Below are 27,644 nucleotides of genomic sequence, written 5' to 3'. Positions count from 1 at the left end.
GTTCGCACCACTCTAGCCTCGAAGCCAGTAGCATTGAAATAATAGATTCGGCCAAGCGTGCCCTTCTCTATAGGGCGAGGGGAGCAGAGCGTGCGTGGGTCCTCCGCAGCCACCGATGATGTCTCTGCAGGGTGGGCTTGGCCGCGGAGCCCCCCCACTCTCGGGAGGAGGGCCCAGCGATGGATGCGCTGTGACCGTGCCGCCTCCATGTGGCTGCTGACGGGTCCAGGGGGGGAGCAGGCATGGGGCGCGGCCGCGCCTCCCTCCCACCCCTGCTCGCGGACTGCTGGCTAGGCTATGAGCAGACGTGAGGGGCCAGCCTCCCGCCCGGCTCTGCAGGACGCTGCTCGGCACCCGCGCGTCGCTCCCTCCGCGCCCGGGCCAGGAGCGGCTGTGCGCGGGGCTCCGAGGCCGGGCGGGCGAGCGCAAGCCCCCGGCTTCGCTATGGGGCACAACAACAGCTGGGTGTCGCCGAACGCCAGCCACCCGCGCAACACGTCGGGTGCCGAGGCTGGCGCCAACCTCAGCGCGCTCGGGGAGCTGAGCGAGGCGCAGCTGTACCGCCAGTTCACAACCACCGTGCAGGTTGTCATCTTCATCGGCTCGCTGCTCGGTAAGCCACCCCGCGGGCCACCAGCCAGGCCGGTCTTCCCCCGAGGACAAGAGAGCCTCGGTGGGTTACGGGGTGCTTTGGCAATGTGTGGGGAGTTGAAGGAGGTTGAAGAATGCCTCGGTAACTGCCGTGGAGTTAAGCGAGTTGGGACAGGGCTTCTTTTGGCTGGAGGATGGTACAGGATTCTGGCGGAAGACCTGTCCACACAGCCCTTGCCCAACGTTTCGGGGCTCCGCGCATCACCACTTACCTCCTGGTGCCCCGAGCATCGCTGCCTCTAGCTCTTGTTTACAAATAGGAGCAAAGATTCTGTGGGAATTTGTTGCTGATGAAGGAATGTTACTCAATGAAAGATGTGTTTTTGCGTCACCATCTGCTTCCTATATATGATAATTATTTTTGAAAGAGTTCTATTTTGCGTGTCAGTGTTGGCTTGATTCTTAGGAACACCACCGACCGGCTAAAAGAGCGCGTGAAGTTAAACTTTATACTGCCTTCAGATAATTTTACAATCTCTGAGTAACACGATATCCGTTCTACTCCTCTACCTGTGTTTTAAGTGCAGAACAGAGTCAGGGGGAAAAAAGGAAGGAAGAGAGAAAAGAAATCTCAAACCACACACAATAGATTTTTTACCTGTTCAGAGGGGATTTAAAAATTGATTAAAACGAGGTCCCTGCCCCCATTACAGGCCCCTGAATCAATTTCAAAAAGAGCTGGAGGACCTACGAAGGATGAAGGAATTACTTACTGTCCATGGGATTTCTTTGCGCAATAGCTAGTAAGATAGCGTGAGAATCACCTGTACTTCGACCCACTCTTGAATGGTGCTTGTTCTTTAGGGCTACTCTTTAAACGATGAACAACAGTACAATCACTACTGCTTTCCACTGAGGTTTGGCAAACATAACGGATACTAGCAAACATGTCTCAGTTCTCTGTTGTGGCGTTTATAAGAACGTGAAAAGATTACAATTTATGTGTGGATGTTGTGGAGAAGTCAAAGTTTCAAAGTCAGAATAGATTTTATTTCCTAGACTCTTGGGAATTTCCATGGAAACCAAGATATCTGAGATATTAAAAGACCATATTTGGAAAAAAAATAATGTTTGGAATTTCCCTTCGTACTTTCTCAAATTGTCATCTTTCTAGTCTATTCTGTTGTAATAGTTATCATCCCTTTATGTCATGCAGGCATTTTGAGGTGTAGACATCTGTGTGACTTTTCAAGTGGACTATTAAATACACATTTAGAAAATAAACCCTATGTTTCAAATATTTCCAAGATTCATTTAACAGTCACTACCTAAACATTTACTATGCAAGGTATTGTGCAAAGAGTTAAATTCCAATATTGCTTCATGTAAAATATATGTTAAGAGAAAGGCAGAAAAAAATGACTCTGGGTTTTTCAAATATATTCCCCCTCCTATTATACAAATGCATATATGAATAGCTTTCTCCCATGGCAACTTTGGTGTTGAATTTTTTTTTATGGATTGAATCTAAAAAGTTAAGTATTAGCAGAGTAGAAGATAGCAGTCTCTAAAAGACATATCAAACAGTGGGCATTTAAATATTATTTCTGCTACCCATCTGTGTTTTTCTCATTTCTGTCTTTGCTCTGGATTCAGGAATTCCTAGGTCATCTGCTCTTATTTCTATTCTTTCCCACACAGTCCTTGTAAGTGACATGCAAGACTGCCTTCATGGATATCTCTACAAAAGAGACTCATTTCCCCCCCAGATCTTTGGTTATGCCTGACTGCACCTACTGAGAATTCCATTTGCTCTATTCTATTTTCAGAAAATACAAATATAGATAGCATTTCATGTTTCTTTGAAAACATAGCCAAATCATAATATTGTCCTGTGAGCTTATTCCTTGTGGGTGTTCTTGAATCATTGTTCTTCAAGGTTCTGATCCATTCAAACACATCTATGTACATGCAGATTTTCCTGGAAATGACAATTGAAGCCTCACACTTAAGGTCCAACGCTATGTCCACTTATACGCTAGGCAAGTAAACTTGGAACTATAGCTCCAAAGTCCATACATAAATAGAGCAAAGTCATAGGTTAGAAGTATGAGGAAGGTGAAATCGTGGAGGTTGGAGTATGTCTAATGAAAGACTGACCGTGACTTACTATACTTACTTCCCATCCCCAAACATAGGCAAATGAGTTGTTCTTTACTTTTTCTCTTTAAACAAATACAAACACTCTTTGCATACCCCCCAAATAGATTCTCTTTCCTAGGCTTCCAGAGACCCATGGGTATGTGGGAATACTTTCCTTCCACTGCTGTCTTGCAAAACTGTAAGCACGTTTTTTACTTCTCTGTAACTAGAAAAATGTCCCAGCAACTTGGAATAACTATAGTATTTCAGTCATAGGGAACTTTATTTATTGTGCTGAAAATGACTCAAGAATTATATATAGCTCAAATAATATAATATGCCTTTTGGGGATCTGAGTAAATGAGTCTTTTTCAGCCTTCATGATACAACAACTTGGGATACCTTCAGTTATATAGGCATCCTGGAAGAGAGTCCAATAATTTAAGTCCTTCAATAGGTGGCTCACACCACTTCTAGAAGTCAACAGTGGGAAATCAAAGACGCAGATTTGGAATCACCATGGCCAATAAGGCTGAACTCCGCCAGGCAAGGTGGCACATGCCTTTAATCTCAGCACTCAGGAGACAGAAGCAGGCAGATCTCTAAGTTTGAGGCCAGCCTGGGCTACAGAGGGAGTTCCAGGACAGCCAGGGCTACTCAGAGAAACCTTGTCTCAAAAAACAGACAGACAGACAGACAGACAGACAACCAAACTCCATAGGACTGATCTTTCTTTTTCCTAATCTCCTTGGATTCACAATGAAAATACCCACAGAGCTACATTTCTCTTGGTTGCTTTGGCTTAGAAAGGCCAGTAGCTATGGCCGACTATTACTGCCAAGCTACTCCAACACAGATCACTTGTCACCTGTGCCTGTCATCCTTGGAGGCATGGAAGACATTTTTATAAATGAGCTGCCCATTAAAGAAAGTCACCAAATGTGAACAATAGCCAACATGTAAGTATTCTACACCGAAATTTATCTTAAAGTGTTTTCAAATATAGAGATCAGCCTTTTTCCTTCTTGTGGAGCCAATATGTATATATGATTCTCATTTTTTAAGTTGGCCTCCTTTTGCAACCATTATGCCCTGAATATTGCTAGGTAACCAGTCTCCTGCATTCATATGTTGCAGATCTAACCCCCGTGTGATGGTCTTTAGGAAGTGGACCTTTTGGAGGAAATTTAGATGAGATCAGGTTTAGTGCCAAAGAGCTCACAGACTCTGGTCATCTTGTAAAAATGTAGAAGGAAGGCAGTTGTCTGCAAGTCAGAAAGAGGCCCTTCCCCAGAACCTACCCACCCTGGCATCTGATCTAGGACTTCCTAGCTTCCAGAACTGTAGAAATAAATGTTGTTCAAGCCACCCCGTATATGGCTTTTGTTTGTTTGTTTGTTTTAAGACAGGGTTTCTTTGTGTAGCTCTGGCTGTCCTGGAACGCACTATGTAGACCAGCCTGCCTAGAACCTGGAGATGCTCCTCCTGCCTCTGCCTCCCAAGGGCTGGGATTAAAGGTGTGCACTACCACGCCTGGGTGTTTGTTTGTTTGTTTTTAATAGCAGCCTGTGCAGCCATTATACTTACAGTGGTGTATAGTGAATCACTGTGAACCTGATAACCACCAAGTAAAGGTTCTTATCACCTTTTGTCTTATTCTTTCAAAACAGGGTCTCTCACGGAACCTGCAGCTAGGCTGTTGGCCGGGAAACCCCAGCTATCTTCCCGCCACTGCCCCCACATCACTAGGATTACACCTTGACCTTTCACATGTGTGCTGGGATCTGAACTCAGGTCCTGACGCTTGCAGAGTAAACACTCGTACCCACTGAGCCATCTCTATGGCCCTAAAGTATTCGTTTTAAAGAAAAGACGGAGAGAAGGCAGATGCTGCTCAGTTAGGTAGAGTGCTCACCTAGCATGGAAGAGAGCAGTGCTTCGGTTCAAGCACTGGGACTGAGGGGAGGGGAGGAAGGGGCCAGGGAATGGCTTCTTGAATCTGTTTAACAGAGAGATGAAATATATAAACACCATTTTACCTCATGCTTATTTTTTACAGTCTTCCAGCAAAATCACATGGTACAACAACATGTTCTTAATACTTAAAAGAAATATATATTTGTGCCTTTAATACTAGCTGGATAATTCTTAGAGTTTCTTAGCTAAATGTTGACAGGTGATATGTTACGCTAGCTTGTGCTCATAATTCATAATTACACAGAATAATTTTTAGTTAACCATAATTATAGACATTAGTAATATAATACCAGCTACCTTACATCTGTATGCTGTTTCTGTTTTGGCATGTCTAGAAACCTGGACAGATGACATAAAAAAAAATAAGGTGTCCTAGTCAGGTGTGGTGTTGCACACTTGTAATTTCAGCATTTGGGAGGTGGAGGCAGGAAGATCAGGAGTTCAAGGGCATCCATAGCTACATAGTGAGTTCAAGGCCAGACTGAGATACACAGGATCCTGTACACGTGCTCGCGTGCGCGCACGCACACGCACACACACACACACACACACACACACACACACACATACACATACACACACACTGAGAGAGAGAGAGAGAGAGGAGAGAGAGAGAGAGAGAGAGAGAGAGAGAGAAGGTATATCCTAAACTGCCCTAAAGAGTCAGGCTATGGTGGCAGGGTCAGTAATTAGCCTGGGTAGATACTGAATCCAGTTGCCCCATCTTTGATTTTCATAGGATAGAAGCATACTCCACCCATTCCCCTCCCTCCATTTTTATGTTTGTGTGTGTGTGCATGTATATATACAAATGCCTGTGCCGGGGAAGGCCAGAGGAGAACCTTGGGGTCACCTGCAGATATTTCTACCACCTCCTTTTGAGACAGGCTCTCTTACTGGCCTGTAGCTTATTAATTGGGCTACACTGACTGGCCTCTGAGCCCCAGAGATCTCCTTGTCTCTACATCATGAGCTCTGGAGTTACAAGTTACTACCACCATGCCTGACTTTTTTTTTTTTTAAGTGTAGATTCTGAGAATTGAACTCTGGTTCTTGTGTTTGCAAGCATTTTGCTGACAGAGATATCCCCCAGCCGTCATTTTTCTTTCTTTAATTCTGTAGAGTTAGAATATTGAACAGTGATCAATTGGTTCTTTTATAGTGTGTCAGACAGGGAATCGACCTAACTTCCTTCTGAATGAAATGCTGTAACCCCTTGCTGCTCTGTTCTTGCTTACTTATGTATAATACATCCTTCCATTTTCTAATTCTGCTTGTGAACTCAATTTTCCATTGAAAACCATAAAAACCCAGTATTTAAGATAAAATTTGTATGCTACAGAATTCACCCACACAGTACAACTCAGTGGTTTTTAGTATATTCACAGAGTTGGGAAATCATCATCATTATTTAATTTGGGAACATTTTTAAACATTCCATAAAGAAAACATGTGCCCACTAGCAATTAATCCAATTTCCCTCAATAACCTGAGTTGTAAGTAGCCACCAATCTATTTATGTCTCTGTGGATTGTCTGTTGTAGACATTTTTCATGTATTTGAAGTCAAATGTGTTATCTTTTAGGATAACTGACTTCTTTCATTGATAATATTTTTATTGTATATTTGTTTTTCATTCATATTGTATGTAGTGTGTATCAGAACTTCATTACTATTATTTATTCTACCCTTGAAGTGTTGGGAATTGAACCTAGGGCCTCCTGAATGCTAGGCAAGCACTCTACCACTGAGCTGTATTCCTTCTCAGCTCTCACTCTGTATTAAAAAGTTGTGGAATTGGGACCAGCAAGATAGCTCGGCAGGATACTTGCCCCCGAGCCAGATGACCTGAGTGGCAGAAGGAGAGACCATGCTCTAGCAAGTTGATCTTTAACTTCTAACATGTGCTGTCGCATGCACATGGCTGCATGCACAGATACAAACTCATGCAATAAAAAAAAAATAAGTAAAAAATAAGTAAAAACATTGCTAAATAGTACCTCCTAGTATGGACTCAGTACAGGATCCATTCATTGTTTGGTAGACATTTGAGTTAGTCACCTTTCAACTACTATGAATAATGCTGCTTGCTCTAAGTATTCATGTGTAAGTTTTTGTGTGGACATGTTCACAGTTCTTTTGGACACATACCTTAGAATAGAATAAATGGGTCGCAGGAGACCGCTGTGGTTATCCTTTTAGGAACTGTCAAATTCTTTTCCTAAGTGTCTGCATGAATTTTCATTCTCACTGGAGTTGTATTTGAGGGTTCTATTTTCTTTACATTCTTGTCAATATGTTATTACTTGTCCTTTTTAGCATACCCTCATTTTAGTGACTAGGGAATGGTATCTCATTGTGACTCCAATATACATTTCTCTAATGACTAATGATAATACATGTAGACAGACGTTTCTAAGGTTGAGAGACATTAAAAGATAGTTTTGGTAATGCAAGTTAGAATAGAAAGTGAATTAGGTACAACCTTTTGGACTTAACAAGATAGGATAGATATGGAGTATTTTCTCTGAAAAATTTGTCAAAAGTTAATGGACTAGACATTGTTAATGTAATTGTTGCTTGTATATATTGTATATAGTTATTGTACTTATTGTTTATAGTTTCTCTTATATTAGTTATAACCTTTTTATTTTAGACCAGAAAAAGGGGAAATGGAGTGATATTTTGTTTGTGATCTAACAAATAAAGCTTGCTAGAAGATCAGAGGGCAAAGCCAGCCACTAGTTAGCCATAGAGGCCAGGCAGTGGTGGCACATACCTTTAATCCCAGCACTTGGGATCTCATGCCTTTGCTCCCAGTACTTGGGAGGCATGCATGCCTTTAATCCCAGCACTAGGGAGGTTAAGACAGGAAGTGATATGGCTGGGCAGAAAAAGGAATATAAGGTTAGAGGAGCCCTTTTGGATGAGGATTTTGTAGAGGTAAGAACTAGTGACTGGCTACTCTGCTTCTCTGATCTTCAGGCGAGCTTTATTTGTTAGATCACAAACAAAATATCACAAGTAAGCATCTTTTCATGTACTCATTACCCATTTGGGTATTTTCTTTTTAGTAGCATCTATTGAGATCCTTTGTCTTTTTTGTTGAATTGTGAGTTTTGTAAATAGTCAAGACACCAAACCCTTATATAATTTACATATTTCTCTCACTTTGTGTGTTTTCTGTGCTTCATTTTCTTGTTGCCAGAGTCAGAAGTTGAACAATAAGTAAAGCACATTAAAAGCAAAAAGTGGAATGATTGTTGTACTTGATGTTAAATGCCTTTACCCAAATTTAAATTGCTGTAAAGTGGCATGGTGAGATTTGATTAGAATAAAAATGCTTTGTAAGATTATGGAAAATTGGCAGTGGAATGGGGGTAAAAAACACAATAGTGGAAAGTCTAGCCTGAAAAAGTTAAATTAAATTTTAATAAAATGTATGTGTAGGTATAGATATGATTTATTTATTTTTATTTTGTGTGTATATACATTTGACTGCATGTATGTATGTGCATTATGTGTGTGCCTGGTGCCTGTGGAGGTCAGAAGAGGGCATAAGATCCCCAGAACAGGAATTACAGACAGTTGTGAGCTGTCATGTGGGAGCTGAACCTTGGTCCTGCAAAAGCAACAAGTGCTCTTAACCACTGAGCCATCTCTCCATCCCTTTATATTTCCAACATTTGATCATGTTTGACATTTAAATACCATAATTTTACATGTGTGTTAATTACTTTTGTGTCTCTGTGACCATAACCCACAACAGAAACAAGTCAAGGTGGGTGTGGGAGGAGATGGTTTAACTTGACTCATGGTTTTAGAGGGTTCCAGTCCATCATGTCAGGGAAAGCACAGTGGCAGGAGTGTGCAGTGTGGACTTTTCATAGCATGGTAGACTAGGAGAGAGCATGACAGGAACCAGAGGCTGGGTATAACCTCCAAAGTCTGTTCCTTTCTGCCAGCTAGACTCTGCCTCCCAAAGCTTTCAAAACCTCCCAGAAGAGCTCCCCCAGCTGGGGAACAATTGTTCCAAATACAAGTCTCTGTGTGACATTTCAGATTTAAATGGAAACATTCCATGCTTGGCCTCCAAAGGCTCATGGTTATCTCACAGTGAGAAATGCATCTAGTCTAACTTCCAGAGTCCCTAAAGTCTTAATAGTTCCAATACTGCCAAGACATACATGTTCAAAGTCTCTACTGAAAGTCAAGGTAGTTTCTCAGCTGTGAGTCCCTATAACATTAAAAAGAGATTCATATACTTCCAACATACAGTGACACAGAATAGGCATCACTACTCCAAAAGGGAGGAATGAGCGTAGATGGGACCAAGGCAAAGACATCAGGGCAGAAGTTAATCCCTCTAGCTCCATGCTGACATTGAGACTGTGGTGTCAGGTCTGGGTAGCACATCCTCTAAAGCTGTGTCACTTGCAGCCCACATGGCTTCTTGAGTTGCCTCCACTTGGTGTATGCACCTTGCCTTGGCAGATGACCCATGTTCTTGGCATCTCCAACATCCTGAAGTCTCCACTCCAGCTTCGGCTTTACCTTCAGAGCTTCATGCATGGTCCACAGGAGTTCCTGCAGAGAAACTAATCTTGCTACTTATTGCCTGACCTCACCGACTTTTCTCTGGAATGTTGGTGGAAGCCTGCATGGCCCTGTAAATCTTGTATTATGCTCGCAAAACCAGCCACACATGTGAGACGTCAACTCCTATTGCCAGTTTTAGCTGTAGCCTGGTTGGTCCTCTTGCACCATAACTGTGGTGCCCTTTGAGTGCCCGAGTGGCTGAACCATGGAGAACACTTCCCTAGTGTGCTGGCTAGTTTTGTGTCAATCCAATACAGGCTATAGTGATCTGAGAGGAAGGAACCTTGATTGAGAAAATGTCTCCATGAGATCTGGCTGTACACAAGTTTTTAGAACACTTTCTTAACTAGTGATGGATGGGGGAGGCCTAGCTTATCATGAGTGGTGCCATACCTAGGCTGGTGGTCCTGGGTTCTAGAAGAAAGCAGGCTGAGCAAGCCGTGAGGAGCAAGCCACATAAGCAGCACCCCTCCACGGCCTCTGTATCAGCTCCTGCCTCCAGGTTCCTGCCTGTTTAAGTTCCTTCAGTGATGAACAATGATGTGGAAGTATAAGCCAAATAAACCCTTTCTGCTCCAAGTTATTTTTGGTCATGGTGTTTCATCACAGCAACAGTAACCCTAACTAGGACACCTAGTGACTTGTAACAGAGGAGCCCCCTTTTTAGTGCTATCTTTTTTATTGTGTTATTTTTAAGCTTTTATTTTTATTTATGTGTATATGTGGGTGCCTGCTTGTCTATATGTGCTCCACCTGTGCCTGTGGAGACCAGATGAGAGTGTTGGGACTCTGAGAACTGGAGTTACAGGCTGTTGTGAGCCACCCCAAATGGGTCTTGGGAACTGGCACGGAAACCCAGGTCCTTTGCAGGAGCAGCCACCTCTTCAGCCCCAGCACTTTCCTTGAGAAAGAAACTCTTTCAAATGAGTAGTTTTACATCCTGGAGCCTCTGACAGATGGGGTCTGGCCCATTCCTGAAATGCCCACAAGATGTCTTTCCTGTTGTTACAGTGCAACGCTTTTAAAGGCTCCTTGTAGCTCTTGGGTTAAATGGAGAGCCCACAACTTGAATGAGGCCAACTTACTTCTCAAGGGAGGGAAGTAGCAAGCCTGAGACAGGGGTGGAACATTTTTAGCCAAAAAACTTAAAACCCCAGTTTTAGCCTTTGCACTTGGACTAGTAACGGTCGTACAGCTGACTATTTCCGGGACTTGCACCCGCTTCAGCTTAGATCCTCCGGTAATTGTCGGACTTAATCGTACAATCATGATTTGTGTAAGTTTGGCTCCCTTAAAATTCCACTATAAGGCTAGAGTATTACCAAGGATTGAAAGGAAAATAATTATGAATAAAAGTTTCTCAACGCACTCTAAGATGTGGGCAAAGTCAAGAAGCCAAGTGGGAGTCGGAGCCTTCCCCTTGATTACTGTGTTATTTAAAAACACAAACCACGGACTTTTCTTCTGTCTTACACAGACCTTACACTGAAAACAAGAGTGATTGTCCTCAGGACATTTGAGCGCTCTCTGTCTCTCTCTGTCTCTCTCTCTCTGTCTCTCTCTCTCTGTCTCTCTGTCTCTGTCTCTCTCTCTCTCTGTCTCTCTTTCTCTCTCTCTCTCTGTCTCTCTCTCTCTGTCTCTCTCTCTGTCTCTCTCTCTGATGGTTTAGTCCAGTGGTTCTCAACCTGGGGGTTGGGATCACCACAACACGTGGAACTGTATTAGAAGGCTGCAGCATTGGCAAGGTTGGGAACCACTGGTTTAGGCACTTTGGACTTATCTGCCAACATGGTACCTAACTAACAAGGAAACTAGAGTAGCCTCACTTCCACATAGGGCTTTTTAAGTTTGCAGCACAAGCCATGTTATTTCATTCAGTTGTCATAGTAACTGTGTGAAATGATGTAAAGGGTAGTTTCTTTTTAATTTTCTAACTAAATCTTTTCTCTCTAATAGTACAAACCCAAAGGTTTTGATAGCAATTGGCTGGAGCATGCCTACTGGAGACAGCAGAGTCACTGTCACAGAATGCCTGAGATCACCAGTCTTCTATGGAGCAAAGGTTTGCTCTGCTTCTTGGTTTCAGTTCATAGCCGTTTGGCTCCATGGTTTGGGGCCTGTAGTAAGGCTGACCAGCACAGCAGAGTGTGCAGTGAAGCGAAGCTGCTCATCTCACAGCATCCAGGAAGCGAACGAGAAAGGAGAGGTCCCACTATCTCCTTCTAGGCTATACCCCAAGGACCTAACTTAATTTCTATAGATTCTAGTCCCTCCTGACTGTGCTGCAGAACGGGTACCAAACCTTCAATTCATGGGCCTTCAGGGACATTCTAGATCCAAATTACATCAAGTTCCTGTTGTCCAAAGAAGAGTCATATAGTAAAGACAAATACTCGCTTAAGAAGATGAATTGCAAGAACACTCAGGCTTTACAGAAGGGAGCCCAGTTTTGGCAAATAAATCATGTCCCAGGCATCAGACAGAAAACAAGCTCAGGATTGCAATTCATTGCAATTTTCAATTGCTGTCTTCTGTGATAACCCTTCAGTAGTTTTCTTGGGTAGCTCCACTCATGCTTGGGAGAGAGAATTGGCACATGAGCCAGCCTTGCTGGTCCTAGGTCCTGTTTGCTTGTCCATGTGAGATGTATGCTTTATCTGTCAAATCAATCAGAGTGCTTAACATGGAAATGCTGGTAGAGAAGCCCTCTTTCCCTGAGGGTGTGCTGAGTGGTCCAATGGGAACTGGAAGCTGTCTACTTAGGTATGAGGGTAGAGGGAGAAACAGATGTAAGGATCAGAAGGGGAGAGAAGACATGAGTGTGAAGAGCAGGAAGGGAAAGAAACAGAATGAATGAGTTCTCATTCTGTTTGATTCCCTAGAGCTCTGGAGCCTAATTCTGACTCTATATTTTCCAGTTACACAAACCCCCATACTCGAAATCTCCTTTAAAAAAAAACAACTTGAGTTGAGTCACAGTAAAAACAACAGGAGTATCATTATTCATATCCTGCATTTGGATAAAAAACGTCAGCGGGTTTAGTGGCTTGTTTAGTAGCACATTTAACAGCCAGGAAGACCCTATGCAGTGGAAACTGAATGCCCTGCAAGAGCAGTGTTTGAAACCCAGAGCCAGAGAGGTCCTGGCAGCTGGAGACAGGCTCACAGGCCCTGAGGAACGTAAGGTCCAGCAGAGGGCGAGGTCAGGAGTGGAAGGTCCTGTTCAGACTCAGAGGGTCATGAACCCAGGATGTAGTGATGCTGGAAGCCGTGGGGCTGGCAAGAGGTTCATGGCTGTGTTGGAGCAGACACCCAGAAGTGATTCATTGGATCAGGAAATGTTTCAGCTACTGTCTGGAATCAGCACACAACCTCTGATGTTTTTAATCTTCATTTAAACACCTACTTTTACTCAGCAGCTTCTTACACATAAATTACATTCATGGTTAGTATAAAAACCCCCAAACGAGGAAAGAAAGCCTAGATGGGTTAGGAAGGGGAAATTGCCATCCTACCACGCAGCTTCCCAGGAGGCGACAGGCCCAAGTGCCTCTGGCTTGGATGGAAGCTGGCTTCTGCTTTCCGTAGTGTTTCCAGGCTCTGTCAGGGGCAAGGCTAACGGTGAGACCTGAGAACCGCAGCTCTCACGGAAGTCATTCTGCATCTGCAGGAAGTCCTGGACATCTGGCAGGTGTGTGGTTGGGGAACATGCTGCCCTGTGTCCAGCAGATCGCTTCTGTGAGGTTGAAACAAGTACTGTCAGCTGAGAACTTGGGCCCAGGCCTTGGCAGAGAGAGTGAGAGCTTTGGTAACAGGGGATCGAGGCATCGAAGCACAGAGGGGAATCCGGGCCAGACTCTCCACTGCTTTGTCAGGTTCAGCAGATCGCCCAAAGGCAGCAGGCACAGAGCAAGAGCAGGAGAGGACCAGAGCAGAGACGCATCAAGTTCAGTCCTGTGGGAGGCTGTTCACCTTTCCTGGCTGCTCTCTCTGCCATGGAATAGTCTTCTCTTGTTTGCCATACTTGTTTTTTGTCTCCTTCCCTCCTTCCCTCCCTTTTCTCAATATGTAGCGCAGGCTGGCCTTGAGTTCCGGATCTTTCTGCTTTGCCTCACCTACCATCGTGACCATGTGTCATCTTTTAAATTGCAACTCAAATGTCAAGGGGGCCTTTCCTGTGCACTGATCTAAAAAACCCTTCCACCTCTCTCCTATCTCCCTCTTTGTGATTTGAGTCCAGCTTGGGCTACATAGCAAGACTTTGTGTCAACCCCCCCCCCCCCCCCCCCCCCCCCCCCCCCCCCCCCCCCCCCCCCCCCCCCCCCAGCCAAATCTCAAACCAAACCAAACCCAAACCCCACAAATAACAATAATAAAATAATGTGTGTGTGTGTGTGTGTGTGTGTGTGTGTGTGTGTGTGTGTTATATTCTTTATTCAGTTTCCTAACGGTAGCATCTTGCAGTACATCATACGTGCATATGGGGGCTTGCGGGAGAGGCTGGGTCCAGTATCACAACCAAGATTCCACTGCTGTTTCTCTCCCTGTAAGGTTCCTCTTGTGCTCTTAGGCCACACCCACTCCTCTCCTGCCCCACCGCCATCCTTGTCATCGGCCACCAGTTTCTTCTCCATTGAGATAATTTCGCCATTTCAATGACATTATATAAATGAACGTTACTTTACATAACTTTTTGAAATTGGATTTTTTTTTTACTCAGTCTAATTTTGGAAAATTATTCAAATTAGCGCATGTATCAATAATTTATTCCCCTTTTTTGATTCCACGCATATGACCCTTTTTGGATGAAAGTATGGCCAACTCTCCATACTTTCTGGTCATTCATAAGATACACACTGTCTTTAGTACATACTGTGTGCTGTCGGATGGAAGAATCAACGCACCAAACGCCGTTGAAGAGGAAAAGTTCTACCTGCTGAACAGGAAAAGCTCTCCCCTTTGTGAGATCCTAAGTCCAGGCCTGCTGCCTGGGAGAGAGGGTTGAGGCTGGACAACAAAGTTTCATCTGCTTCCTCCCTCACCTCAAGCCTGTGGCCAGGTTTTCTTGGCTCTCCAGTCTGGATGGACTGGGGTTTGTGGCGAAGGAGGGAGGGAGATACAGGATGGCAGAGAAACTTCTGTCACTGGTTGTCTGTTGTAAGTAGTCCCATAGTCTTCAGATTGTACCTGTTTTCCTGATGATCGCGATGCTTCCATTGTGCTCTTAGCCTGTGAGTGCCACTGACCCCAGCTTCTCTCTCCTGAGGCCTGTTGGCCCTAAATGCTGATATGATATCACACCATGGCTCATACCACAGGAACAGGAACACAGAGGCCTCTTTGCCCTTGATGAATTCTGGGAATGCAGGCTGCCCACCACAGCCTCTTCTTTGCCAACCTATCTATCTCTTGTCCTTTAGGCTTCCCAGAACACGATGAACCCCACCCCAATGCAGGAGACACAAATCGAGCTGCCATGATGGCCTTGTTGACAGTGCCTTACTAGGACAGCAGGGAGATGGACACCGCTCTCTTCCTGCCTGGAAAGGACTCACAGTGCACCCACAGTTCTCTAGGCTAAGGAAGGTTCCAGTCTCAATACATTTACCATAACTTAGAGAAAGCTGTGTCATGTGTGTGTGCCATGCATGTGCATACAGAGGTCAGAGGAAAACATCTGGACTCCTCCACTATCACTCCTGATTGTATTCCCTTGAGCCGGGGTCTCATTAAACTCAGAGCTCATTATTTTTTGGCTAGACTGGCTGGCCAACTAGCCTCAGTAATCCTCTTAACTCCCCCAGTTTTCCTCATCACTCCTGGGGTTATAGATGTGCGTGGTGTTTTACGTGGGTCTGGTTCCCATTCACTACTGGGGTTATAGATGTGCGTGGTGTTTTACGTGGGATCTGAATGTGGGTCTTCATGTTTGTGCCTCAGGTGTTCTTAACTACTGAGTCATCTCTCCAGCCCTGAAATCTGCTTATTTTCCCCAAAGGTTTATTTTTAATTATGTGAATGCATGTGTGCCTCTCTGTGTGTGTATGTGCAGGTGTGTGAGTGTGTGGCAGGTGTGTGAGTGTGTGGGTGCCCGAGGAAGCCAGAAAAGGGCATCAGATCTGGAGCCGGAGTTACAGCTGGTTGGCAGCCACCTAACTTGGGGTTCTGGGTACTGAACACCAGTCCTCTGCCAGAGTAGCACTAGTAAGCACTAAGCCACCTCCCCAGCACAGACTCTTGACACCTTACTTTACAATGCCTGTAGCATCTGATGCCTTAGTCAGATTTTCTCTTTCCAGTCACAAAGCACTATGTGGATTTAGAAAAATACTGCATGCCTACTTAGAACACATGAGGCGGTTTTGTTGACGCCTGCTTAGAACACATGAGGCTGTTTTGCTGACGCCTACTGAGAACACACGAGGCGGTTTTGCTGACACCCTCCATGTTCTTGTTTGACATCAGCATCTGGTTTTGTTGGGAGAATTTTGAAGCTATCTCATAGAAGTTTCTAGGGCTTACAGCCATTGCTTCAAGTTCTGGAGATGAGACACCAACTACCTTTAACAACAACAACAACCACCCACAAATGACATGGCCATTGGGGATTTTAGAGCAACCCAGGGCCCACCAATCTGCTCTTTTTTTTTTTTAGCTTTCCCCCTTCTCCCCATTTGTGTGTTTTCCATTCACAAACTCCACGATACAATCATACACTTTTCAGAGAGCCTTTACAAAGCTAGCAGTTTCCAGCTTACGTCTTCAGGAATGATGAATGACGATGTCTCTCTTTTTTACTGATCCTGTCAGATGACCTCCAGTGGACCTAATATATCATCAACAGATAATTTCAGGTCATCATGCCTTCGCCAAAGTTCAGATAACTTATTACTTGTTCCAAATAAAGTAATTGGAGGGCGCCTTGTATTAAGAATGACTTAGTATTTTCTGAGGCAGGATGTCTGAGGACACCTCTGCCTTGTGTGCCTTAAAGGGTAAGTGCTATTGACTCTCTGGTTTCCCCGGCATCCCTGTGTGGACTCATTTGCACCTTTAATTACAGCTACTTTTGGTTGGGACCTACTGTGCGGTTTCTTAGGACAAGAAACACGTTTTGAGGCTGCTAAGTGGGAAGGAAAGAATAACTCTCCAAAGTCTATGTGAGTGTGAAATTAATTTCCAGGAACACAGAGTTCAATCGAGACTCATGCAGAGACAAAATAATCAAATTTCGGTTCCTAACCCCGCTCATCGATTGGCAAGAATAGCATCTCTTATGTCTGTCCTGTTGTTTCTGTAGCTTGCTCCCAAGACTGCGGATCGTTAGCAGCAATGAGTCTACCAACGATCAGAGTCCGAAAATGAAGCCTTCTGCCTCTGCTATGTGAAAGGGAGGGTGAGGGACTGGGGGGCTAACTGCTTGTTTCTCCGTGGGGTGCTGCCCTTGTTAAGATCGGATGGGACTTTGCTCTGAAGAGCACCCAATCATTTTTCTTGTTAGTAACAAATCAATGGGCCTAGCTGGTGAGACTCACACTAGGTGAGAGGAAGGGTGAGCTCTGGCCTGGCCCTGTTGCTGAGCCAGATGGAGGCCTGGTAAAGCTGGCTCTTTATGACCACAAGGTTGAGCTTCTTGGACTTGGGAAGCCATGGGTTCAATCCCTAGCCCCCATGTAAAGTGAGTGTAGTGTGCCTGTAATACCAGAAATTAGGAGGGAGAGGCTGGAGGGTCGGAAGTCATCCCATCTACACTGAGAGTCTGAGGCCAGTCTGGGATACACAAGACAGTGTCTCTGAAAAGAAAGTAAAAACCAGTCTGTCTTACTTGTTAAAAGTGCGGGTTCCTGTTCTGCTAGCAAGAATTCTGTTTGATTGGGTTGTTCTGGCCTGCTAGCATCTGTTGTTTTGCTGGGCACACTAGGTGATTTTTTTTAAATGTAGGTGTTTCACATTGACTGAGGGATGCCTGACTACTTTCTTAGAGTCTCTTGAGATGGTGGTAGGTATCAGGGTTGCCCCATAGGATGTAGCCCTGGGAGACAAACCATGAGGACAAACGTCTGGAAACTGAATGAGAGAAAATTGGTTATTTAATGTAAGTGCTAAGGTCGTTAGGAGGCCTTTGTCCTCTCGGGGAGTGGCATTGTCTGTAACCCTCTTTTTCTTGCAAAGGTAAGACTGAGAAGGGGAGGAATGAGGAATGCAGTTTGGAGTAATTGGTACCAGTTTTACTATTACTTTATTGTTATTGTTTGTGTACAGTCGAACCAGAGGTCAACCTTGGTGGTATTCCTCAGGTGCCATCTACCTTTTTAAACAGAGTCACTTATTGGTACCTGGGTTAGGCTGGTTGGCCAAAGAACTTCCGAGTTCTGCCTGTCTTCACCTCCCCAGTGCTGGGACAACTTTACTGACTGAACTTTCTACTTCCTCTACTCATAATGAGTGGCATTACTTAAACGCTGAGGATAATGTAAGAAAAACAGAGAGACTCTCATATGACTAGACAGGATCCCTTCAAAACTTTACGAATGAGATCACTGATTTTCCAAGTCCCTTTCCTGCTAAGTATCTCTATGATAACCCACATCTTGTAAATAGTCATTAAATTACTTATTCAAAAGGCAAGAGGGGAGTTCTGACATTTGCTTTTATGGTGAATCATTTTATAAATGGTGTGTTGGGTGATATGACTATCTTTCCATTACTTTGGGTTCCCTTGAAGCCTCAGATCTCAGCATCGATGACCAGATGGGCTTCTGTGTTGTCAGAAACATGTTGGAAACTGCCTGAGGCAGTTCTGATTCTACCACATGTACAAGGAACCGTGAATCCCTTTTTACGTGTTCTTGGTAGACATTTTTAAGATTCACAAAATTTTCACTGATGTAGAAATCCAAATTTCAGACCATGTCCATCACCCCATCGGGTCTGGTCACATGTATTCTGGATACTTCTCCCCTTAAACTATTTCAATCAAATTTATTTCTAACGTCTTCTGGGACTGTGGTAAAAGATTGTTTTCAGCTGGGCACTAGAAAGGGCAAGTGGGTGATCAGAAAGAGCAATTAAGGGCTATCCGGCTTTGGGGGAGAATTGTGATAGATTTAGCATGCAAATCTGTTGTTAGAACATAGGCAACCAGGGAGCAGGTGGGCAGCTTCGAAAGGACATTTCTCTGTGATTTGCCTTGTTTATTAGAACCCTTTATTGTTGCTCTCAGGTGTCTTTAATTTCGCCTGTGGGACCTTTGTGTATCACCTCAGGACATGAGTGCAAAGGCTAGTTTAAATCTCTCCTGCCCCCTTTGAATCTCCACGTTAGGGTGTGGGGAACTTGGCTTAACTGAGGTTACACGTAGCCCTGATGACTTGTGCTAATGTTAACTTGTCGATCCAGTGAGTGAAATGTTCACTGAGTCTTTATCTCATGTGCTGTCGCTATGCTTCTCTTTCATTGGCCAGATCTTTATCAAATTCCGGAGGTTAGATTAGCACTTCAGTAGTCTTTTAATCTAAATTTAATCACAGCATTTTAATTCTCTTAACAACCTCTTAGTTTTAGGGGGAGGGGAGGATCTGATTATGCCATGTAACAGTATTGCTTTCAGCCAGCCTTCCTATGTGCTTTTTATGCCTTCATTTAAATGATTAGTTTAAAGAGGTCTAGTGGTCAGGGAGCAAGATTGCCTCTCCAGGTTGATTTTAATTTATCAATCACAATCTTTCTGGAATAATCGTGAAACTAATTATGAATACACAGAGTAGAACTATTATCCGAGCCCATGTTGGTTTATCTTGTTTACAAGAGCATTCTGTTATATCCTGCCAGAGACATCACTGAATGCCAGAGACACCATGTGTGGTGTGTTTCTTAGAATTATTGGTGTAAGAAGATGAGAAGGATGTGCTGTGGGTTAGCCTCGGTGCAGTCATGGTCCCTCCTGATGAGTATGCTTGCCTTTCTGCCAAACGTTGATAGTGGTGTCAGGCTGACCAGTATGAATTTCGTTCCGTTTTTCTTCTTCCTCTTTTTGCCATCTTTAGCCTTTTGGTTCCATTTATGCTTCCCATAATTCCTTGAAGCTCACCAGAGGTGGTGTGCAATAGTTCTCACATTGCAGTGTGTAAAGGAATCTCTTAAGTGAAGATTCTAATTCAGGAGGTCTGGGATGCTGCACTGCCAGCAAGTTTTTTAGGCGATGTTGGCACTGATGGTACACAGACTGACTATATGAACTCTGAGCATCTAGAAGCTAGAAGATTTGGTGTTCCAGATAAAAGTCTAACTTTGGGTAGTCCTCTAGAATATGAAGGAGGGGCTCTGATGGGTGATGCCACCTCTTACTAATTTTTTTTTTTTTTTTTTTTTTTTGTGTGTGTGTGTGTGTGTGTGTGTGTGTGTGCATGTGTTCAGGGCATGTGGAGGTCTGAGGTTGATATCAGATGTTTCCTTCAATCACACTCCATGTTATTTAAGTGAGTGCTCTCGCTGAATCTGGACCCAGTTGGCTAGTCTAGCTAGTCAGCTGGCCCCAGGGATCCCCTGTCTCCACCTCCATCTATCATCCCTGCCCGGCTTTTCCTGGGTGCTGAGGATCTGAATACTGGTCCTCACATTTGTGCCCTAAATGCTTTATCCAGTGATCAGTCTCCCCAACTCCAGTGCTCTTCAGTGTCTATAAATGAAGCAGCATCCTTGTCTTTCACTGGTACCTCCCTCGTTCACTCATTTCCAAGGTTGCTTGCTCCTGCTGGTTGCTCTGCCCCTGCCCCTGCCTCCACAATGCCTTTCATCTTTTTCCCATTCATACTCGCTCTAGGAAGAGCAGCCCTACTGTTCACACTTGTTTTATCCCTTTCTGATTCCTCTTTAGTCCACCACTCTGATCATGTCACTCTTCTCTTTCAAAGCTGCTCTTGGCTCCCCACCCTCTTGAGCTCCTTCTAATGACATTGCTAATGGTTCTTGCTTCCCTCTCTAGCCGGCTCCTTGCACTGCAGGGGTTTCTCACTCTTTCATCCTTAGAGCTCACCAGTCTGGTCACTTTCCTTGGCGCCGTCTGTGCCTTAGCATCTCTGGTTCCCCGTCCATGATAACCTTTCTTTCTTCTTTTTTTTTTCTTTTTGCCATAATCACTCGGCTAACTCCTCTCGTTCTTTGTGTATTCCTTTCGCGCTTTCATTCATACAGCTGCGAGTTTGCCTCAAGTCTCAAAAGAGACTTTGAACAGTAGGCTTTTGAAGAGTTTTAGGACTATTAAGACTATGGAAGGCCGGGCGGTGGTGGCGCACGCCTTTAATCCCAGCACTCGGAGCAGAGCCAGTGGATCTTTGTGAGTTCGAGGCCAGCCTGGGCTACCAAGTGAGTTCCAGGAAAGGCGCAAAGCTACACAGAGAAACCCTGTCTCGAAAAACAAAACAAAACAAAACAAAACAAAACAAAAAAAAAAAAAAAAAAGACTATGGGAGACTGGTGAAGTTGGAATAAATGCTTTTTTGCATCGTGAGATGCCCATGAGCCCTTGAGGGTAGGGGTAGACTATTATAGTTCAGATCTGAAGTGTTCCCTACTGGCTCTCATCTGAAACACTTGGTCCCTGCCTTGTAGTACTAGCCATGTAAGTTTCTGTCTCTGCTTGTACTTACCAAATGTACAATTCAAGGACTTTGGAAAAGGTTCTTGTGAATGCCCATTCTGGGCCACAGCTATAATGGTAGGGTTATGATGGAAGAGGATGGAAGAGGTATTGTCTTAGTTAGGGTTTCTATTGCTGCGAAGAGACACCATGGCCGTGGCAACTCTTATAAAGGACATTTAATTGTGGTGGCTCACTTACAGTTCAGAGGTTCAGTCCATTATCATCATGGTGGGACATGGCAGTAGGCAGGCAGACATCATGCTGGAGAAGGAGCTGAGAGTCCTATATCTTGCAGGCAACAGGAAGTCCACTTACTCACTGGGCGACATCTTGAGCATAGGAAACCTCAAAGCCCATCCTCACAGTGACACACTACCTCCAACAAGACCATACCTACTCCAACAAAGCAACACCTCCTAATAGTGCCACTCCTTATGAGATTATGGGGGCCAGCCACATTCAGACTACCACAGGTATTACCTCAGCTTCTTACCAAAGGGTTTAGAGGTACTGAGTCTGTAAAATCACCATAAATCTCATTTTAAATAAAGGAGTACTTAGCCATCATTCTGTAAATGAAGAGAAAGAAGAACTATTTAAAATTAGTTCATCATTGTATGAATTACTCTTGCTTACCTACACAATAGTTATTATATTCATGGGAATGGATTGATAAAGTTTCATCAGATGTGAATATATTCATTATGTCTGTAGAAATAATAATGAGTGGTAAGCTTGGGACCTTGATATCATCTTGCATTAGCTGCCCCAGATAGCCTTTGTGGCTTTCAGAGTGGTCACAGACATCACCACATTAATTTGGATTTCTCAACGGAAATGGAGAATAGAGGCAGAGAGCTGCCTGAAAGGGTGCAGATGTTCAGGCTGGGTGAATGATTAGCTGACTATTCATGTTGCAATATAGAAGCACAGGAGCCTGTAATAAATTAAGACCCCAAGAAACTAGGCTGTGGCCAAAGGAATTTTTTTTTGTTAAAATTTGAAAATATTTTCCATAGCTGTGGTCACGATTCCCGAGGCAGCAAATGCCATTTGCTGTCAGATGGGTTGCCATGGCACTTACTGGTCAGAGGAGGATGGTGATAGGAGAGAGTGAGGGCTGTCAGACTTCAAACTTTCTGTGCCCAGTGGCCTTTTGTGAAAGCTCTACCCATAGGTCTTAGTTCCCTGAACACAATAGGCATTTAACAATGTACGTAGAATGAAATCTTTACAATTAAATGAAGGGAACACTTACGTTTTATAATGAGGTTTTGGGGCCTCTGTGTCTCTTAGTGACCTAGATGCCTACGATGCTGAGACAGCCCCGAGAAGGGAATTGCTAGCTTCATTAGGATGCCACAGGTATTGATATAATATCCTTTCCCCCGGGACACGCTGCTGCTGAATTATGTTCTAGCTGAAATGCCTGGAGTGGGAACTCAGGCCTCTTTTCTCGTGACTGATTCCCTGGCCACTCTGTTTCTGGGTCTGTGCTGCCCCTGAGCATAAGGCATTTGTTCAGACTGATCTCAGCGTCTGGTGATTTGCACCAGACTACCAAAGAACCACAGCCAGAGCTGGGGGCGATGTTTTCAATTGTGAAAGTTCCTGGTCGTAATAGTTTGTTTCGTGAAAGAGCACTCGGCCATGCCAAAGTGATTCTTCTTTTGAGGATAACGTTCCTGGGATAAAAATAGGACTTTTATGTAAGACCACCGTGGGTTGTGGCTGAAGGGCTCTGGAATCAGATAGCTTTAGGGTTAAGTTCTGGCTCTGCCACTTGCTGATGGTTTTATCCTTGGGTCAGCTTTCATTCTTTTTAAAATAATGGTTTTTCATTGTAATGAATCAAGGGCTGGTGGACTGCTCAGTGGGCAAGTCTGTTTGCCATGCAAGCGTGAGGACCCGAGTCTGACTCTCCATCACCCATGTAAGAGCCGTGCGTGGCCCTGTGTGCCTGTCACTTCAGTGTTTGGGGACAGAGGTGGGTGGATACCAGAAGCTTGTTGGCTAGTCAGATAGCCTGGACAAAACAGTTAGCTTTGGGATCAGTGAGAGACCTTGTCCCCAAGAGTAAGGTGGGGGAGCTGGACACAGTAGTGAATGCCCTTAATCCTAGAACTTGGGAGGCAGAGGCCTTCTGTTCAGGGCCAGATTTCAGGCCAGCCAGGAATGCATGGTGAGACCCTGTCTCAATAAATAAATACATAATAAATAAATAAATAAATAAAGAAAGAAAGAAGGGTTTGATAGACAGCTGACCATGCTCCTTTTGTCTGTGAATGCACCATGTGCATAACACACACACACACACACACACACACATACACACACACACACACTCTTAAAAAATTTGATAAACACATAAGGAAATAATGAAATCTCTCATCTTATTTTTTCCATTTCCAACATTCCACTGTATATAGCAGGGCCACATTCATTTTCTAGGATCATAGTGCCAAATTGTCCCAAGCCAAATGGTCTAAAACATCAGAAATTTGTTCTCGCAGGCTTGGGAGGCCAGAGCTCTACAGTCGGGGGTGTGAGCAGGGCTGGCTCTTTCTGGGAGCTCCGAGGGAGAGTCTGCCTGCCTTGCAAACTCTTAAGGGCAGTGGTGTGTTGTCGATGTCCACCACTTGGTTCTAAGAAAGAAGCCTGGCTTTGTAGTGTGGGTGACTCTCACAGCGTAGACGCTCCCGTCCACAGTCAGTCCTACACCATCAGAGGGACCCCACTGGTCGTGCAGAGAAGAGGAGCATGGCCCTGTAAGAGGCCTGGCTTCCACACTGATGGAGGACTGAATCTTCGGAGAGACTGAGCGTAGCTCCTTTTGGGGCTGTTATTGGTTTATTAATTTCTTTTTACAAATATTTATTAAGCACCAACTATATGTCAAGCATTGCTTTAGGAATTGGGAATTTAGATGGGGACCAGAAAAAAAAAATCACTGAACTCATGACATTTGTGTCCCAGTGTGAGGCATTCAGAAAGTTCTAATTCCAGCTGGTTCCAATATTCGGGAATAGCATGAGTCAGGCTCCCAAAACACTTTTACTGTAAGCCTCCTGATGTGGGTGCTGGGAACTGAGCTCTGATCCTCTGGAAGAGTAGTAAATGCTCCTAACTACAGATCCCGTCTCTCAAGTTCCTTCGGAACACTTTACTAAACACTGAAACTTGAGTTAAGTTCCTGTAACTCATTAAACAGAGAAATCTGCGTGGCTCGTTGTCTTGTTCCTGGGTGTGAAGCAGGGACTAACTAGCAAGGGAGGTAGACCTGTCCTCTCACCTGTCTCTGAACTGCGGAGTCCCGACTGCTCTGTGAGGACTGGGGCTGTGTGCCTCTAGAAGAGGAGGCGCTGAAGAGCGGAGAAGACAGTGTGCTCGCTCAGGATTCCAGGCACCCAGTAGTCCAGAAGTGACTGTGGTGGCAAACTGTGGCATAAAAGTTCCAGGTAAGAGTGGATAGGCTTTGGGAAACCAAAGGGAGTCTTAAGATCAGGAAGTCTGTGTGCTCTGGAAGGTCAGGGCCCGGTTTAATGCGGCTCCTGAAGGGAGAACAGTCGAGAGAAGGGTGACTCGTACATGTAGGGAGGAAAGATGCTTTTTCCTTTAGGAGTCTCAGTTCTCAGCCGAGATTCTTGAAAGGTAAGACAGGCTAATAAGAGAAGAATAAAGGGATCCTTGTTAGTGGGTGTGTCTCATGAATATGTATGTTTTAGCCAGTTTTATACTCTAACAGAATACCACAGATTAGGGAATTTATGAAGCAGTGAAACTTTCTCACAGCTCTAAAAGCTAAGAAGGCTAGTGTTGAGGAGCCCATCTGATGGGCTTCTTGCTGCGTCCTAATACGATGGAGGGCACCGTGTGTCAAAAGAATACGCTTTAGTGCTCTGACTTCTAGAACATCTTTAACAAAGAACAATATAGTTTTAGAGAGCTTAAAATACCCAAGAAGAGAGCCTTGGATTTCTCAGGCCACTAACGTCTGGGAAGGAAGATCTAGTCCTGTGCACTGAACAGTGGGCTATGATCTGAGAAGTGTTAAGTGATTTTTGTCATGGTGTGCACACCACCCAGATGGTAGAATCCACCACCTAGATGAGGTAATAGACTAGACCCATGAAAATGTAAGCCAGCCCCAATTAAATGTTTTTCCTTTTATAAGAGTGCTGTGGTCATGGTGTCTCCTCACAGCAATAGAAACCCTAACTAAGACATGTGTGTACTATGAAATACAGGCATATCCATTCCAATTTCCCCTCCAACTCCCCCATATCCTCCCCAACATGTCCCCTTCCCAACTTGATGTCTTCTTTGTGTGTGAGAACCCACTAAGTCCAGTTAGTGATGTCTATGTGTGAGTTGTGGAGCCGTCCACTGGAGCATGGGAACCTTACCAGTGGCCACACCTTGAGGAAGAATGTTCTCCCCTAACCCCAAGCAACTCTTAATTGACAGTAGCCCCTCAGTAAAGAATGGAGCCTGGAGAGCAAATCTGCAAGAATTTTGGCTGGCTTGGTCTTGTGCAGGTGACCACAGCTGCTGTGACTTTGAGAGTGCAATCAATTTGCCGGGTCCAGGAGACAGCGCTTCCTGGTGCTCCTTCCCATCCTCTGGCTCTTGCATTCTTTCTGCCTCCTCTTCTGAGATGTCCTCTAAGCCTTCTGGGTGGGAGTTAGTTAGTTTTTCTATTGCTGTGGCAAACACTTGAGAAAAACAATAGTGAAGAATTAGTTATCTTGTCTAGTGGTGTCCGTAGCAAGCTTTCGTGTTGGACTGTCTTTGGACCACCAGTCCCCAAATAATGACCTGAAGACTTATTATTAATTATGAAAGCGTTTCCCCAACTAGCTTTTATAACTTAACTAACACTTATTTTTAAATCTATGCTCTGCCATGTGGCTTTTCTTAGCATGGCACATTCAACTTGCTCCAAATCTGCTGGTGAAATGGAGCACCTAGATTCCTCCTCCTAGTTTCTCCGTCTCTGCCCGGAAGTCCTGCCTATTCTCTCCTGCGTAGCTATTGGTCATTCAGCTCTTTATTAAACCAATCACAGTGATACATCTTCACACAGTGTAAACAAATATTCCACAACAGGTTTCAGTGGTTTTCAACCCATAGTTCTCACGGTGAGGCAGAATATCATGGCAGAGGCCATCCACCTTGTGGTGGGCAGAAAGCAGAAAGAAATAGGCTCCCAGGACAATATGCAGCCCACAGGGTCATGTCCCAATATCCTCCTTCATCTCGACCCCATCTCTTAGTTCCCAGATTTCCCTAAAATAGGACTACCAGCTGGAGACCAAACCTTTAATACATGTGTGTTTCTGAGGGAGACTTCATATTTAAGCCATGACACTAGCTAGTAGAACTTTATCAGCTCTGTTTTTATCTCATGGGACCACTGTTCTCTATGTGACCCATCAGAGACCGATATTATTTGATACATGGCTACCTTTGAAAGCTAGGGAGTCAAGTTTGTTACGTGAATTCCTTTGGTGCCTTCTCCAGTCTGAGAAGGGTCTAAAGTCACCCATGGCAGTCAAGTCAGCCTCCAGATGGGAAATAAAACATTATTACAAATTTATGTCCTCATCCTAGGCAGGTGGAGGGCAGGGAGCTTTTATTGCCTCATTTGCTTCAACCGTCTTCAGACTGAAATAATTGTTATGTAACAGTAGCATGGTTTGGGTGCATAATCTTCCTTCTTTGGACATACTTCCTTGTTATAAGACTTAATATTCCTGTGCCAAGTTTACTAATAGCTGGGGTGACTTGAGGTGAGATTTTCCTCTAGAAGGTGTGTTTTCCGTAAATTCAGAAGCTTTAGAGGAGCAAGTGCAGGAAGAAAGGGGCATAGTGTTTCAGGGGCTCGTGAGGTGGCTCAGCAGGTAAAGGCGCTCGAGGCCAAGCTTGACCCTGTGAATCCAGCCTCTGGAGCCCCCATGGTGGGAGGAGAGGGCCAATTCCTCTGGTTATCCTCTGGCCTTCACATGCATGATGTGGCCTACTAACACACCCACACAAAGTGAAATAAACGAATACATATAAAAGAACAACCGAGGAGAAATCAACGGCTGGGTGCTGCATGGGCCTGGGCTGGGTTGCAGGGCTTGTTGTAGCCATTGCCCAGGCTGGTTTTCAGTGGAAGGAATGTACCACCTGCTCACAGTATCCAATGCTGCTGTGCAGCAGCTACCCCCTTGTGTTTGGGAGCACCACTGCTCCCTCGTGGCTAGGCCACCTCCATCTTTGCTAGGAGAATGGACCCATATACCTGGAATGCTGGCTTGGAATTTAAATTGCAACTGTTCTGTGCTTAACCAAGTAAAGAAGATGAAGGCCCTTTTCTGGTACTAGGACCCCTTCCAGTTACTCAGAAATTGCCTGTGTGTCCCTCTGCTTATTCAGTATGGATGTCTTGTATCTGTAGTTACCTAGGAAGCTATCCAAAGCTTCCTAGAGCTATCTAGAGTTTCTGGAGTGGAGTTTAAACATATGTATCTCTAATAAGTGTCACAGATGATTCTGATTTTTGAGACAGGATTTCTCTGTGTAGCTCTGGCTGTCCTGGAACTCACTCTGTAGACCAGGCTGGCCTTGAACTCACAGAGATCTGCCTGCTTCTGCCACCTGAGTGCTGGGATTAAAGATGTGTGCCACCACCACCCAGCTTGTTATT

General features: G+C 44.5%; 1 protein-coding gene across 1 annotated transcript in view; it reads left to right on the top strand.

The window, feature by feature from the left end:
• Positions 1-208: 208 nt before the first annotated feature.
• Positions 209-27,644, top strand: part of Gpr176 (G protein-coupled receptor 176) — a 103,880-nt gene continuing 76,444 nt past the window's right edge. The window contains exon 1 of the mRNA XM_028888062.2: positions 209-613. Within this exon, the coding sequence (XP_028743895.1) occupies positions 298-613 (316 nt within the window). The 5' untranslated portion in view covers positions 209-297. The remainder of the gene's footprint in view (positions 614-27,644) is intronic.

This window comes from Peromyscus leucopus, chromosome 4 (assembly GCF_004664715.2).
Source record: "Peromyscus leucopus breed LL Stock chromosome 4, UCI_PerLeu_2.1, whole genome shotgun sequence".
Lineage (NCBI taxonomy): Eukaryota > Metazoa > Chordata > Mammalia > Rodentia > Cricetidae > Peromyscus > Peromyscus leucopus.
Note: the sequence above shows the minus strand (reverse complement) of the source record. Positions and strands in the feature narration are given on the sequence as shown.